General features: G+C 42.9%; 1 protein-coding gene across 1 annotated transcript in view; it reads left to right on the top strand.

Moving 5' to 3' along the window:
- The window catches only part of SEMA3D (semaphorin 3D), a 192,611-nt gene extending 176,936 nt beyond the window's left edge, over positions 1-15,675 (top strand). The window contains exon 18 of the mRNA XM_053387700.1: positions 13,350-15,675. Coding sequence (XP_053243675.1) covers positions 13,350-13,775 — 426 coding nt within the window. The 3' untranslated portion in view covers positions 13,776-15,675. The remainder of the gene's footprint in view (positions 1-13,349) is intronic.
- Positions 15,676-16,416: the final 741 nt, after the last annotated feature.

Below are 16,416 nucleotides of genomic sequence, written 5' to 3'. Positions count from 1 at the left end.
TTAGCAGGCGTTTGGCCCAGCAGGATGCCTCCCTGGTCTTCACCTTTGAGGTCATGCTTTGGAATCCCACTTCCAGTCAGAACAGGGTGTGGGGAGCGAACAGGATCTCCGCTGGTCCCGGAGCTGTCACCAGGTCATTCTGTCGCCAGTGGGAGTCCAGCTCCCTGCAGTCTGAAGATTTTTTTAAAAGGGTCACGAGTCAGTTGCTTGGCACTCTCATTCTAGTGCTGTTGAATGAAGGGCGTGTTTGTTCCTGTGGTTTGAAAGTTAGTCACTGACTTATCACAGGAACTATGTAGGTTGTGGGAGAGGTGAGAGAGATGAATTGATCTTAATAACATCTGTGACATTATTTGTTCATAGTGCTGTATTCTTAGTTTTAGATATTGTGATTTATGTGGAAATTGTTTTTTCCCCTTTTGTTGTGTACTTTTTAATGTGTTTTATTTATTGTTTAAAACACATTAAAAAAAATTTAATGTGTTTTATTTATTGTTTAGGGACACGGGTGGTGCTGTGGGTTAAACCACAGAGCCTAGGGCTTGCCGATCAGAAGGTCGGCGGTTCGAATCCCCGCGAGGGGGTGAGCTCCTGTTGCTCGGTCCCTGCTCCTGCCAACCTAGCAGTTCGAAAGCATGTCAAAGAGCAAGTAGATAAATAGGTACCGCTCCGGCGGGAAGGTAAACGGCATTTCCGTGTGCTGCTCTGGTTCACCAGAAGTGGCTTAGTCATGCTGGCCACATGACCCAGAAGCTGTACGCCAGCTCCCTCGGCCAATAAAGCGAGATGAGCGCCGCAACCCCAGAGTCAGTCACGACTGGACCTCATGGTCAGGGGTCCCTTTACCTTTACCTTTATTTATTGTTTATGACTTTTGTTATGTTGGTAATTATGTAAATCTTGCCATGTAAGCTGCCTTGAGCATAGTTTCAACTATGGAAAGGCGGCATACAAATAAAATGAGGATGATGATGATGATAAAGGTATAATGCATCTTATGCTCTTCTATTTATTTATTCCTCATTAAGTTATTCTGCATACATGATGAGTGGCAGGGCCAAAAAAAGAAGCTCTGATTTTTTAATTTGTTTCTTCAAAAGGGCCTCTTGTGAATATATAAATTCTGAGCCCCCCTTGCATTTGATTGGCCCCAACACAGAATCCCATGGGACTCTTGCTTTGCCAAACAGCCGTGTGCATTTCCAGGATATGCGACAAGCCGTATTCTTGAAATGACAACTGCGAGTTCCTGTTACTCCTTCCATTCCTCCATGTTTACAGTTGGCCAGATGGAACTGAGTCAGAACAAGTTTTTTTCTCACCTGCTCCATCAGTAATCTGCTATTTTTCCATGTGTCTGTTTCATGTTGTTTGGAACTGGGCAGTGGCAGTAAAGTCTAGTTGGCAACCGCAATTGCAGAGTTCGGTAATGGTGAGTTGAGTCCTGCGCTTGCTAAACAGTTAGTAAAATTCACAGCTGGGGAAAGTGGCATGATGATGGGATATTGGCAGGGCTTTTCAAAAACATGGATGGATGGATGCCCATGTATGTGAAAGGATGTTTCACTTGGTAATGGCCTCCTGGATTTTGTTAGTTACCGTTTCTGAGGTTCCTTATTTATTATTGCCTTGAGCAGAAAACTCAATTAGAACATTTTGTGGAAATAGTCATGGATCACAAGAACAAAATGGTTGCATTAGATGTGACTGGCAATTCCTCTAGGCCAGTATTCCGCCTTCTTGGCTGTTTCCTAGTTGCAGTGAATGGTGTGGCCAACATTCCTAGTTTCCAAGGATTGAAACAGCATCTGGGAATTGTACTGCAAGAGTTATGAGCGGCCTGTATGCATCTGGTGACAGCGCTGTTCACAATAGCAAACTAACTAGAGAACATTTCCAATACATTGGGAGTTACTCTGCCAGTGCAACCTCCATGTGGAAACATAGGAATTGGAGCAGCAAGAATCGTAGTCACATGAAATCATGGTAGTCTACAACTGGTGCCACGGGTCCTTTGGGAAAACACCTCAATGTATGCAAGAATTTCTATGAGCAAGGACACAGTGTTGAGGTCTATCAACAGATTATTTCAGGGTAGTAATGGATAGTCCTTGTAGGCCTAATTAATTGAGTTTATATCCTGCCCTTTCCCTCAAAGGAGCCCAAAGTGTCAAACACATCCACAATTTTTTAAAAAATTAAAGTATTATAAAATCAGTTAAAATATTCTAGAAAGAGTTACAGTCATAAACATTCTTTCATACCATAATTTCATGGTCACCAGGAACAGTGTCCTCCAGCCACCAAATGCCCAGATAAGCAGGACTGTTTTCAAATGGGCAACTACCACTGAAAAGGCCTTGTCATGAATCAGTGCCAACTGGGCACCTCCACCAAGGCCTCCCCTGCTGATCATAGAGTCCAAGATGGTTGATGCCGGGCAAGGCATTCTTTTAGGTACTTTTAGAGTTTTGCATGTTTTACCTTGAATTAGGCCCAGCACCTCCCTGGCAGCCAATGCCATGCTTGTGGTGTCAGTGTTTGTAAAAAGAAAAGAAAAGAAAGGGTTCTGACCTCCCTTTGTTGCCTCAGCCTGGTCCTCGGACCCTTGTCAGCATAAAAGTGTCCACGAGAAAAGTATCCTTGCAGAGTACTTTCTGCTTTTATTCTTAAAAGTCTTTCTGCAAAAGCAACTGACCAACTGTACACATCAACACTACCAGCTTTCACCAACCAACCAACCAACCCAACCCAACTAACATTTTTCACTCTATATATACAACCTGATGCAGGCCGCTGACTCATGCTGACCCAGCTTTTTAAGCATTAAAGAAACAGCGGCCAATTTTTAGCCGTGACATGTGGCACATCATCTGATCGGGTTGCCCGACTTGCCAGCCTAGCAGCCACATTGCGCACTAGCTACAACCTCCAGACAATCTTCAAGGGCAACCCCAGAGCTTTTATGGAAAAAGTCTCCCTTAATTAGAAGGCATTGTATTTCACTTTGAAAATACAAAAAAACAAAACAAAACAAAAACCCAACAGTTATTCTATTCCATCTCCAGCAGTAAGCTACCTTAATTGAACTCACAGGTCCGTTTTGCGGCAGACAGTAGAAGAAAAGAAAAAATGTTTTTGTCTATCAGGAAGGCTAAAGATTAATTTTAGAAATGTGTTTGGTACAGAAACAAGAGAACCAAATGACATAAATATTATTTTTCTCCCTTTTCATTTTTTTTGTTCCTTGTGTAACTCAAAAACTGCTTGGCGTAACTTGAAAAACTTTCACACTGCGTTGTTAAATTTGATTGGTTATATTAAGAAGTGCGGGTGATAATGACAAGCATTCCTGAGATTGTTGGTTGAGGGGCTTGAAAAAGTCTGAGTGATTTAGAAATGGTGCATATTAATGTTATTAGCAGCACAGCTACCTACTTTTGACCTCAAAATATAGGGTGAGTTTCAGAATGGCCTAAGAGATGAAAGCAATAATGTTTTCCAAAAAGAATTCTCCATTTGCCCCAGCAAAAATGCATGCTTGCTTTTTGTTTCCACGTTGCATTTAACCTGCTTGTAGCCTTTCTTTTACCTCCAGCGCTTTTGTTGATTAATGAAGGAAAGCAGCCTTTGAAGCCACTCTCTCTTCACAGACAGGTGCAATATTTTAACAGTGGAAGAGCTGCTGCGGTTTGTAATGATGGGAGCTTTCAAAGCACGTCATCCACAAAGGTCAAGTGGCATTGACCTAGCCGGATTGTATGCGCAGTTTTGCATCCTCTGTTAATTTCTTTCTTCACTGCTTCAAGGCTTTCTGTCCAGAATACTTAAATATGACTCTCCAATTTGGACTGAGGAAGGCAGTTAAAATAAATGGTATTTTAGTCCTTTGTAATTATACTAACATTGTTGTTTAGCTGTTTAGTCGTGTCCAACTCTTTGTGACCCCATGGACCAGAGCACGCCAGGCACTTCTGTCTTCCACTGCCTCCCGCAGTTTGGTCAAACTCATGTTCGTAGCTTCGAGAACACTGTCCAACCATCTCGTCCTCTGTCGTCCCCTTCTCCTTGTGCCCTCCATCTTTCCCAACATCAGGGTCTTTTCCAAGGAGTCTTCTCTTCTCATGAGGTGGCCAAAGTATTGGAGCCTCAGCTTCAGGATCTGTCCTTCCAGTGAGCACTCAGGGCTGCTTTCCTTCAGAATGGATAGGTTGGATCTTCTTGCAGTCCATGGGACTCTCAAGAGTCTCCTCCAGCACCAGAATTCAAAAGCATCAATTCTCCGGCAATCAGCCTTCTTTATGGTCCAGCTCTCACTTCCATACATCACTACTGGGAAAACCAGTAGTAATGTATGGAAGTGAGAGCTGGACATAAGGCATACTTAATTTATGAGACAAATGCATTCCAGTCTCAAAAATGATTGGCAGTTGCAAGGTTCAGGGAAGACAAATTAGGAATTACGAAACATATTCCCTCAAGGAATAGTGGTGGCCAGTAAATAAGATAGGATCCCACCCCCCAAAATAAGTGCACCAAGTGTAGGTCTACAAACAGTCTGCAGCTGCAATTATTAAAGAGAGCATGCAAGCATAGATGCAATTTACAACTAAATACTAGGGACTAGAAACATGTAACAGAGCAGCATTGTTGGCTTACCGCCCTGTATATATAATATCATTATTATTATTATTATTTTGGGCTAGATGACCATTGGGGTCCCCTCTAACTCTACAATTATATAGTTCTATGATTCTCTATTATTATTTCCATTATTGGAGACAGAAAACTAAGACAGATCCAACAGTGCAGTGGCTGGGCCATATGGTTTCCTGCTCTCTCTGCGATGGTCCCCAAGGATGTCTCAGTTCAGAGAATGTCTTGTTCCAGCCATAGTGTTTGAGCTCTCATTTCTTGGTGTGGTGCTCATGATCATGGAAGCTGGAAAGGGGCCGTTTCAGGAATCGCCACCCAAAAGTCGCACCTGTATCTTGGAGCCCTCATTTCAGGGAGAAGGTTCTCTGCGGGAATTTGTCCCTGGGGCTGCCTGGGAAGCATCTTTAGGTAAAAATGATTGTTCAGATTGGCCCTTCTTCATGACTTGATTGCACCCAATATGTATATGAAACTATGTATATACATGAAGTGGGCTTTTTCAGCCACGTTCCACCAAACATGGCTGTAAGTTCCACCAGCTTTGGATCCAGTTAGTTCAATATGGCAAGCAGTGAAATCCTATACATGCCTATTCATATGCCTCACTGAATTCAACCGTGCTTACTCCCAGTTAAGTGCATATAAGACTGAAAACTAAATCTCTCTAAAATGAAGAGTGCCCTATATAGTCTTTAAACAGCTCAGTTATATCAGTAACACTGGAACTGATACAGAAAGGGAATGAAAGCCATCCAAACAAAACAAAATCAATAATGTGATGCAATTGTCTTTGTACCCACCTTTTCTATCTGTTCTCTGAATTTAAGGGACCATTTTTCATCTGCCTCCCAGAAACTGGTACAAATTAAGCATCTGTGTGAAAGGTTAAAGATCTAGTAGCAAGTAATGAAATGTCAGGTGTTTATGAAACTCCAGAGTCCTGAGAAGGGTGTAAAATAAAGAGGAAAGGCAGAATGAGGGCTGAACCTCTGGGCAAGCAGGATACGAAAGAAATAAAGGCAGGAGAGGAAGACAGCAGTGAAGCGTTGCCCAAATCAGTCATCATTTCATCCTGTCATAAGATAATAGATAGATGATAGATGATAGATAGATAGATAGATAGATAGATAGATGATAGATAGATGATAGATAGATACATAGATAGATAGATATGATAGGGCAACCACAATTCAGGACCATTTAACACAGTAGCCTTCTTTTTATTCTAAAATGGGACCACATCACATGTGTTTCATCAGTTGCAGTTCTCTCTTAAGTGTATGCTTGTTGGTAAACCTGGATTTGCCTCTGTAATCTGTGAACAAGCCTCCAAAACAGGTTGTAACCAAGACTGTTTTATCCATCGTAAGCGAAAAATGAGATGGGGAGTTATCGCATATAAATATAGTAGTTGAATAGTAGCAGGGGTGCTGTAGGGGGTTAATGTGTGAGGAATGATAGGGCGGTTGACAAACAGAGTGAATAGGGTCACAGACCCTAGTAACATATATTTGACCTGTGGAATTCATTGCCAAAAGCTGGCTTTGTAAGATGAAACAAGTTCATGCAGGGTCGGCCTATCAACAGCCAATAACAATAGGAGCTTAATAGACATTCCATGTTCATCAGATCTCTTAACGCCCAAGAATGCTCCATCACCTTCATTCCTTGATGACTTCCCCAAAACCTCCGGCTGATTGGAAGGATGCTAGACTCAGTGGCCTTGGTCTCATCCAGCAGGACCCTCTTCTGTTAATTATTTCCCACTTGCCTTCATGTTATCATCCATGCTACCTTCATACATCAAATGACTGTCAAGTCCAGATTTCTTGGTCTTGTGTTTATCTCACTCAGGCTGTCCCTTGGATTCTTCCAACCCACTAGATCAAATGCTAATCTCTTTCTATTCCTCTTTTCACTGAAATGCTTGTAAATATTAGCTGAGGCAACAGTGCAATCATTATTGATTCATTAGTTTCCTTTAGGGCTGTCACTCAATTAAATAAATCTTGGCCACTTACCTGTATGAGTTTTAATCAGATAGAGCAGCATAAATGTCTATTTGGATGGAGTTAACATTCTTCCTTTGTTATTAGATAATGCATCAATGTGTCACGATTCTTCCTTAGGGGAAAACCACACACAAAAGATAGCATTCACTTTACCAGTGCTACTGCAGAGTTTTGTAAGCCTCCTTTTCCAGACTAAGAGTTCCTTAGCTATAATGTCTTAATTTCATTTCTGGGATGCATAGACAAATTCAACCGCTCCCTGGTCATGTTCAGCCCAGAACGCTACTGATTTACAATCCTACAAAATGGATAAATGAGAAACCAGGGAGAGGAATTTAACCAAGGAAAGAGAAGAAAGGATAATAAGTAACAGATCACTAAATTAGATGAGCTGCCCCACAAGAAGAAATTGCGCACAAAAATATCCCTTAAGATGTTTCCTTCTTAGCATTGAATTGCATTACTTGGCTTAAGCTTAGTGGAAGAAGATACAGATAGGAGCCACAATATTTAAGAGATCAATAATGCTCTCTACTTTATTTGAAGAGGTAGGTCCTCTTCAAAACTTTCCTTTCCACACAGTTTGGGTACAATCCAGGCAAAGCTAAGCATTCTCAGGACCCACAAACTTCAGCTGGAGAGAACTATGCAGCTACCTAACTCTCCCCCAACTCTCTTGTGTGGCCGCTGGCTAATATAGTAATCTGGGGGCTCTGGATCCAGGGCTGGCTTAACCATTAAGTAAAATAAGCACTTAAATTTTAAGTGCTTAGGGCAGGGATAGGCAACCTAAGGTCTGTGGGGTGGATGCGGCCCAATTGCCTTCTCAATCCGGCCCACGGACGGTCTGGGACATGAGTAGAATATGTGCTTTTATCTAAAATGCATCTCTGGGTTATTTGTGGAGCATAGGAATTCGTTCATTCCCCGCCCCCGCCCCCCAAAAATAGTCCAGCCCACCACATGGTCTGAGGGACAGTGGACCAGCCCATGGCTGAAAAAGGTTGCTGACCCCTGGCTTAGGGCATCAAAGGATGGGGGGGCACCACAGAAAATTTACATTGCCGCATTTACCATGGAACATACAGAGCAGCTGAACCAGGTTCTGCCAAAAATAGGCTCCGGCAATAAATGAAAACATTACATACCAATAGTAATAATAATAATAATAATAATAGTAATAATAATAATAATAATAATAATAATAATAATAATAATAATAATATAGTTATAATAGAGATTAAGGGTTAGCAAAATTAGAATTTGATAACTGGTACATTTCCCCACAGTCCACTGAGGCTCATGGGATCATTCAGGCATCCACTGAGAGTGAATGCAGCAACGCTCAGTTGCCAGATTTTGGGAGGGGATTTCTCCAAATGTGGAGGTTTTTTAAAGGCCTTAGCAAGAATTTTGGAGATAACTTTTCTTTGTTTTCTGGCGGGGAGCAAAATATTAACAGCAAAGATTTTGGAGGCAATTGATGTGTCAATTTACTATGAAATTAAACACGAACTTACACATCATTAATTCGGATGCCACATGCTATGTTGTTTGTGATAACTGATAAAGGAATCACCCTAGAGTTTCATTTTGTTTATTACCAATTCTAAGGCATCATGTGAAAAGCGAATGACAGTTGATTGCCATGTATATAATAGCGTGATTCTGTTAAGTTTATTAGGACAGTGTTGTCGTTGTTTTCCAATGTGGTGGTGGGCAGTGACTAAGTTCATTTCATCACATGACACAAGGGGGCCTCACAGCCTGTATCCACATGCTGCGACTTGGGTTCGAGTCCCGCTGACACTGATTGATGCTTCTCCAGAGCATTTGAACCCTAATTTCTCAGCTAAGCTTCAGCACTTTCACTCATATGTGCATCATAACTTCAGTGCCACAAAAAATGTGAAAATAGGATTCAGTCAGGCTGAACTTTACAAAATAATTGCAGAAGACAATATTGAGTGCCTTTCCAAATGAAGACATTTTCTTTTGTATATTTTTAACATTAATGGACTCAAATTGCTCAGCTGAGCTTTCATTTTCTCAGGTGAAGAATATTAAAAATCCCAACAGAACAACTTTGTAGCAAGGCAGGCTGGGCGTCTTATCTCTACTATGTATAGAAGCAGATGTGTGGCGCAAGATTAATTTTAAGGATCTGATCAAAGATTCTGCAATTAGAAAAAGCAGTAGATTTAAAAAATATATAAATAAAATGGAAGTATACAAAAATAAACATTAATTTCCATCTTACTGTAGGTTTTGTTTCCAAAAAGCCAATTTTATTTCGCAGTTTATTATTGTTTCTATTTTGAAGTAGATATTTATGGGGGCACCAAAATCATTTAAGTGCTTAGGGCCTCTAAAGGTCTGGATCCGACCCTGTCTGGATCTCATTGCCCAAAGCCACATTGCAAGTGAGGGGTAGGACAAAACTGAAGCCAGAAGCCCTCCCTGGTCGCCAGCTCTATGCTTGGTTACTGGATCATGCACACATCCTTTTCCAGCAGCTGTCTAGTGGTCTGTGATGCAGTCAATGGGTCGGCGGGGTGGCATCCAGACAGCTGCACAGATCTCTCTCAAGCCATGGTTCAGTTTGCATGGTAGCAAGCCAGGCTGTGTATGTATGCATATTGTGGAGGGAGAGGGGGAATTGCCCACATATTTTTCACATAAAGAAACAGTGTACAGTCAACCCAGTGTGAATAAATTTAATTTAGCCATCTTCATGCCTCCTGACTATATTCCTTCTGAAGTTTGCTAGAAAGGCACATGTGCGCTTCGGGCAGTTTTCCAGCTTTCCTTCTCTTTCTCTCTCTCTTTTCCCCATACACCCTCAATTTTTTAAAAAAAGAGTAAAGCTTTCACAACAGCCGTGTCTCTGAATAGTCCCCTTGTACAAGGAGCATGGTGCTGAGATTTCTGAAGGGTCCCTGCTGCTGCATGCTACAGAATTCAAGAAGGACCACAGTTCAAGAAGGACACTGACAAACTGGAACGTGTCCAGAGGAGGGCAACCAAAATGGTCAAAGGCCTGGAAACGATGCCTTATGAGGAACGGCTAAGGGAGCTGGGCATGTTTAGCCTGGAGAAGAGGAGGCTAAGGGGTGATATGATAGCCATGTTCAAATATATAAAAGGATGTCACATAGAGGAGGGAGAAAGGTTGTTTTCTGCTGCTCCAGAGAAGCGGACACGGAGCAATGGATCCAAACTACAAGAAAGAAGATTCCACCTAAACATTAGGAAGAACTTCCTGACAGTAAGAGCTGTTCGACAGTGGAATTTGCTGCCAAGGAGTGTGGTGGAGTCTCCTTCTTTGGAGGTCTTTAAGCAGAGGCTTGACAACCATATGTCAGGAGTGCTCTGATGGTGTTTCCTGCTTGGCAGGGGGTTGGACTCGATGGCCCTTGTGGTCTCTTCCAACTCTATGATTCTATGATTCTATGATTCTATGAATCAAGCTGAACTTTCTTCCCTCCCTGCTTTTCACCCCGTGGGCCTCAGTGTGGCAGTAGAAGAACGCTGTGCTGCCTTTTGCAGGCCACTTTTTCCCCCTGACACACTGAGACTTCCAAAGAAGCATCTTTGTGAGCCGTGAGCCAGGACAGAAATCCCCGGTTCAGACATTCCCTTGGCCACCAAGCCAATCTTCCTAAGCCCTCTGTTTGCAATTTGGGAGGGACTGTGCTGAGCAACCTTACAGAGATCCTCCACGGGGAATCTTTTTGAGCATTTAAGAAACCACTATATAAAGCGTGAGTCATCGTCTTCTTCTTTGGTGATCACTCACAGCCGAGTAAGATTGTCTTCCATAAACACGGTTTCAACAATGAATCCGTAAGTGACTGTGGAGGCCAATTCTGGATCCACACGTCCTTCCACAGTGGGGACATTGGTTTCCGGGCGGGAGTTGATCACGGTGTGGATTTGCCAAGTGTGCCTTCCTCTTAGCACGTTTCTCCCTTGTGTCCTGAGTTCGAGTGTCTTCAAAGGCCAGGACACTTTTGGTAAAGCTGTTCTCCAACTGGAGCGCTCCCAGGCCAGTGTTTCCCAGTTGTCAGTGTTTATATTACATTTTTTAAGACTTAGAATCATAGAAGAGTTGGAAGAGACCACAAGGGCCATCGAGTCCAACCCCCTGCCAAGCAGGAAACACCATCAGAGCACTCCTGACATATGGTTGTCAAGCCTCTGCTTAAAGACCTCCAAAGAAGGAGACTCCACCACACTCCTTGGCAGCAAGTTCCACCGTCGAACAGCTCTTACTGTCAGGAAGTTCTTCCTAATGTTTAGGTGGAATCTTCTTTCTTGTAGTTTGGATCCATTGCTCCGTGTCCGCTTCTCTGGAGCAGCAGAAAACAACCTTTCTCCCTCCTCTATGTGACATCCTTTTATATATTTGAACATGGCTATCATATCACCCCTTAACCTCCTCTTCTCCAGGCTAAACATGCCCAGCTCCCTTAGCCGTTCCTCATAAGGCATTGTTTCCAGGCCTTTGACCATTTTGGTTGCCCTCCTCTGGACACGTTCCAGTTTGTCAGTGTCTTTCTTGAACACAGTGTCCTTCTTGTCCTTGCCTTGAGACAGTCTTTAAACCTCTTTTGTTGACCACCAGCATTACGCTTTCCATGTTTAAGTTTGGAATAGGGTAGTTGCTTTGGAGTGTGTGAGTAAGTTGCCATTCAACCCTCTGTGGCTGAGTGTGCTGGCAGGGTTGAACTGAGCTGCCAGCCATGGCTGCAGCAACCGCCTTCCCACTCTCACTGACCAGGGTAGAAGTGTGGGGAGGGCAAGAAAAAATCCTCTTCTCTGTCAGCTGCCAGGCTAGCACAGCAAAGGAGCCCTGGTTGTGGCTGCTGTGGTGTCATAGGACTGCAACAGGGGCCTTCACAGTATCCGCCCCTCTCTGCACATAAAGCACACCGTTTCTGAGGGATATTGGTAGGGATAGCAGTAGCTTCTGTTCATTTGGGGAGAGGCTGGTAGAGGCAGCTCCAATTGATCCAAACTTCTTCTGGCAAAGCACATGAAGGGTTTGGTTTTTCTCTGCCTGTGTATGATTTGTGAAAACCATTGTAGGAATTGCATACATCCTATTGCTTTTTATAGGATCTCATCTAAAGCAGTTTACATTGCACTGGGTTGAAGCTGCTTCCCAGCTGCAAAAAACTGTTCCAATCTTCCTGCTCCGGATCAGGACCACCAGCTTGAATCGACCTGCTCAAGTTAAGCATTTCCGATTTGGCAAGATTATATCGTTTCATCCTTGTCTTCATTCACTGACAATTGCCTACCTTTTCAGTAACAAATTCTGACATTTTTGTCGTGTAACCACTATAATTATTACTTAAATGTTAAAATGTCAGGAAATCAAATGCTGGCTTTCACATCAGGAAATGTTTACTGCACTTATGTCGATTACAAGATGGTTGTGGTTTTCCCGTTATTTTTTAATACTGTGTATTCTGCATTATTAGCAGACTTGAAGACAAACTGTTTAATACCGCAGTGACTGAAACATATGAAATCGTTAATACGAAAAATACCATTTCCCCCCCCCCCGACACCAATTGGAATTTGAAAGGACAAGGGTTCAATATGAATTCATAGCATGATTTTGGAAAACTACATTTAAAAACCAAAAAAAAAACCCCACAACCATCACTTTTGAATGCCACCTAGCAGTTTGAAGCAAAATAAACCAAAGTAAACCACAGAGTCTAGGACTTGCCGATCAGAAGGTCGACGGTTCGAATCCCCACAACGGGGTGAGCTCCCATTGCTCGGTCCCTGCTTCTGCCAACCTAGCAGTTTGAAAGCATGTCAAAGTGCAAGTAGATAAATAGGTACCCCTCCGGCGGGAAGGTAAACGGCATTTCCGTGCACTGCTCTGGTTCGCCAGAAGCAGCTTAGTCATGCTGGCCACATGACCTGGAAGCTGTACGCCGGCTCCCTCGGCCAATAAAGCGAGATGAGCACCACAACCCCAGTCGGCCATGACTGGACCTAATGGTCAGGGATCCCTTTACCCTTTACCTTTAATCTGTTCGTGAACCTGGTCTCTATTAACCCCTATGAATCCTGTTTGCAGCACAAACACCAACAAAACACGCACTCTTGTCCCAGATGCAGGCACAGTGGACTATTTGAGATATTACACTTCCCGTTTTCTTGCAGTGTCCATTGCTTTCTGTTCCTCCATTTTCTCGCCTCTCCCCACCTTCTCTGTATAGACAGTAGTCAAATTTATCTTTCCCCCCCTTTTGGTGCAAAAGAAGACAGTTATATTGTCAAAGATGCATTTGGTACCTTAGCAGCCAAATGAAGAAAATGTTTTCTATATGGGATAGACTTTAGAAGGGTTTTCAAGAATGCCAGCACAGTGTCCACCTGGGCCAAAAATCTCTAGGGTACGAAAGCTGAACTTTTAGGCACTGCTTTAAACAAGATGCCAACCATAAGGTGACCTAGTTTAGATAAGGTGTGTGGTGGTTAAAACTGAAGATGTGTGAGGAAAACTTAACTCAGACCTCACTGGTTCCCTGCTCTGTGACCAGATCTCTTTGTCAGCTGTTCCTTCTCCACCTCTGGCATTCACTGCAACTTACAGAAAACTTTCTTTTTGTTTTCGTAAGCCTTACAACAGTATTTGTTTCTTTCCACCCACAGCTGAAACCAGATGAAAGGATCATCAAGACGGAATATGGGCTGTTGATTCGCAGCTTGCAAAAAAAGGACACGGGGGCCTACTATTGCAATGCTCAGGAGCACACGTTTGTGCGAACCGTTGTGAAGTTGAGTTTAAATGTCATCGAGAATGGGCAGATGGAAAGCTCCCAGAAGACGGAGGATGAAGAAGGGCGAGGGAGGGATCTGCTAGCGGAGTCCCGGCTGCGCTACAAGGATTACATCCAGCTTCTCAGCAGCCCCAGCTTCAGCTTGGATGAGTACTGTGAGCAGATGTGGCACCGGGAAAAGAAGCGCCAGAGGAACAAAGGAGGACCCAAGTGGAAACACATCCAGGAGATCAAGAAGAAAAGGAACCGCAGGCATCACCAGCCGGCCACCCCACACACTGTGCCCGCGTCCACATAGTCTGCATCTTTTATTTAAAGAAATGACTTTTTTTTTTGCAAATGAGAACAATTTTGTTATTTTTCTGGGCCCTCCCTTTCGATGTTGCTTCTCTCAGAGAGACCAGTCCATGCCTAGTCGTTAATGTATATGAGACCCCCCCATAGAAGAATACACTAGCAATGCAGGAGAGACTTCTTCAGGACTTGTGTGCTATTCCAATGTCCCCTGGTTTCAACTGAGATGACTTCCTTTGCATCTCAGGCTCTGGAGAGTTAATTTATGTGACGTACCGAATTGCTGCTCTGTTGTTTTCTGTTTAAAAACATGGACAATGGGCTGATTGAACAGCCGCTAGGTTTCACCGCGCCATTTCACAGCAGGCTGGTTAAAGTGTCGGGGTCTGTTGAAAAGATCCATCCCAGATAGGCCTCACCCTGCACCAGAACTCCTTTGGCTTAGATCAGACCTCTTGGGCTGAGCACACCAACCCTTCCCAGGGCAGGATCCTGCACATTGACCCTATCCGTGGAGGCATTGACACATAGAAATGGACACCAGACTCCATTGGCAGCAGCGTGTGAGGGATTCATCCACACAGCTGACAAAATTGGGTCCTTTCTGTTCCTTCCTAGGCCTAAAGTTGTAGCCTGGTAAGTTGTAGGTTCTTGGCCAGCTTCTTGGTCATCCCTCAAGGAATGTCCCTCCCAGGACCTTTACCACTCGGGGTCTCAGGACACATAGGTCCACTTTGGTATTTTTTGGCTGGGTGGACAGGACGGGTCATAGCACATGCAAACAAATGTAATCCTTGCTTTTTCAGAAGACATGTAGAGCTTCATTCCCTAGAGTGTAAGTAGCAACCAGTTTGAAGGCCATCTGCTGAGGTGACCTGTTGACTCTAATTGGACCTGCCAGCCAGTGAAGATGCTCAAGAGTAAAATTCTTTAAGAAGCGAATGGGAGTTATGCACACAAATCCTATTAGTTGGTAATGGGATTTTTGGCAACACCTCTCCTGTCTGCCTCTTAAGACATTTTTACCCATCTGTATCACAACACCTCTGCTACTTTAGACTCCTTTGTTGGTTTGCATTTGCTTCTTTGATGCAAATGGCAGCCCAAATATATCCACCAAGGAAAACGCCATTTGCCAGCCCAACCTGGCAGAAGCAGCCCTTGTCCTTAGCTGTGTATTCTTTTTGTAAAGGTCCTGTGCATTTTAGAGACGGGGGTGTGCATTGGGGAAATTAATGCTTTATATTTTTATTGAAATGAAATGAAAACAACGTCCATGTGTAAATAACGCACAAGTTAGAGTTGGGCAGCTTTGTAATTTTGTAAAATATTCCTAGTTTGTTTTTAACTTTTCTGTTGTTTGGTAGATTCCGTTTTCCTGACAGAATTCAGTTTTTCCTCCAGGAGAGCCCTGTGGCCATGTAGCCTTTGGGCATCAGTGGAGCTGGTTTATAACGCCCAACATTGAGATCAAACAAGAGTCGCATCTCATCATCTCAAGGCTTGCCCCTATACTGAAGTGCCTTCTTTCCAGTTTTCCTCTTTTCTGCTGCCCTCACCCACCCTTTTCGCTTTTCACGCCTTTTTGGGTGTGAAATGACAAATTAGCTACTTCCTCACATGGAAGAAAGCTTTGATGGATACCAAAAACGACAGACTTTCCTTGTTTCTCATGCATTCTACTCATCTTGGGAGCAAAGTCTATGGGAAAGCCATGTAATTGGCATGCCATTCATTAAAGCAAATTCATTAAAGCATTGACTCTCAGCTCTGGAAAAATTTAGCAGTAGTTATCTTCTGTTGCTCTGTATATGTACCTACATTCCTTCTGGTTAATAATTGTACAGATGCTTTGTGTTTTGCATTTGTTTTTTGGATAAAGGGATACGCGTATGGAAAATATGGATGTTAATGATTCGCATCGTCAGAATTCCCATTAGAAAATTAAATCATGCTGGGCTCCTGCTCTTAACTGATCTTAAAGGGGTTTGCACCTGTTCCCCCTAAGTTGTGCTGCACTATAGCTCATATAGGCTCCTTAAAGGTTTGGTTGTACAGGGGCATTTTGAACCATGATTGCAATATGGGGTGTTGGGTTTTTCCCCCAGGGTGGTTTTCTTTTAAAAAAAGATTTCATTAAATGAGCATTGGGTCATTTAGACCCCCTATTAACATGGTGGTGCATAATCAAGTTAATTAAGGACCCCAACATGATGGACACTCTAATTTAGCAATATAGCCGCTGCTTTATAGCAGTGGCATAGTGTGGGTTGCCAGTGCCCGGGGCAAGGCAAGTGTTGCGTTTGGTATTCTGTGCAAGATTCAGTTGAATGGAGGGTTGGTGGCTCCGAGAAAGATAGAAGGAACCTGTGAGAACGGGGCTATTACAAATTCTTTGTACCTTCGCTATATGCTTTTGGCTCCACAACAAATCAATATTTTTAGTACAAATGTTTAGCATTTTAGATATTAGCAGGACTTTGATTCTCATATCAATTTAGTAATTTATTTATTTTTTACAAAATAGGATTTTTTAAAAAAGAACAACACACAATCAAAATGTGCATGAAATTTTATATATATATATATATATATATATATATATATATATATATATATGAATGAATGACACAGCTGGTTTTAAC

Source organism: Podarcis raffonei, chromosome 5, assembly GCF_027172205.1.
Source record: "Podarcis raffonei isolate rPodRaf1 chromosome 5, rPodRaf1.pri, whole genome shotgun sequence".
In the NCBI taxonomy this organism is placed as follows: domain Eukaryota; kingdom Metazoa; phylum Chordata; class Lepidosauria; order Squamata; family Lacertidae; genus Podarcis; species Podarcis raffonei.
The sequence above is the reverse complement of the archived record's forward strand: the minus strand, read 5'-3'. Positions and strand labels throughout refer to the sequence as shown.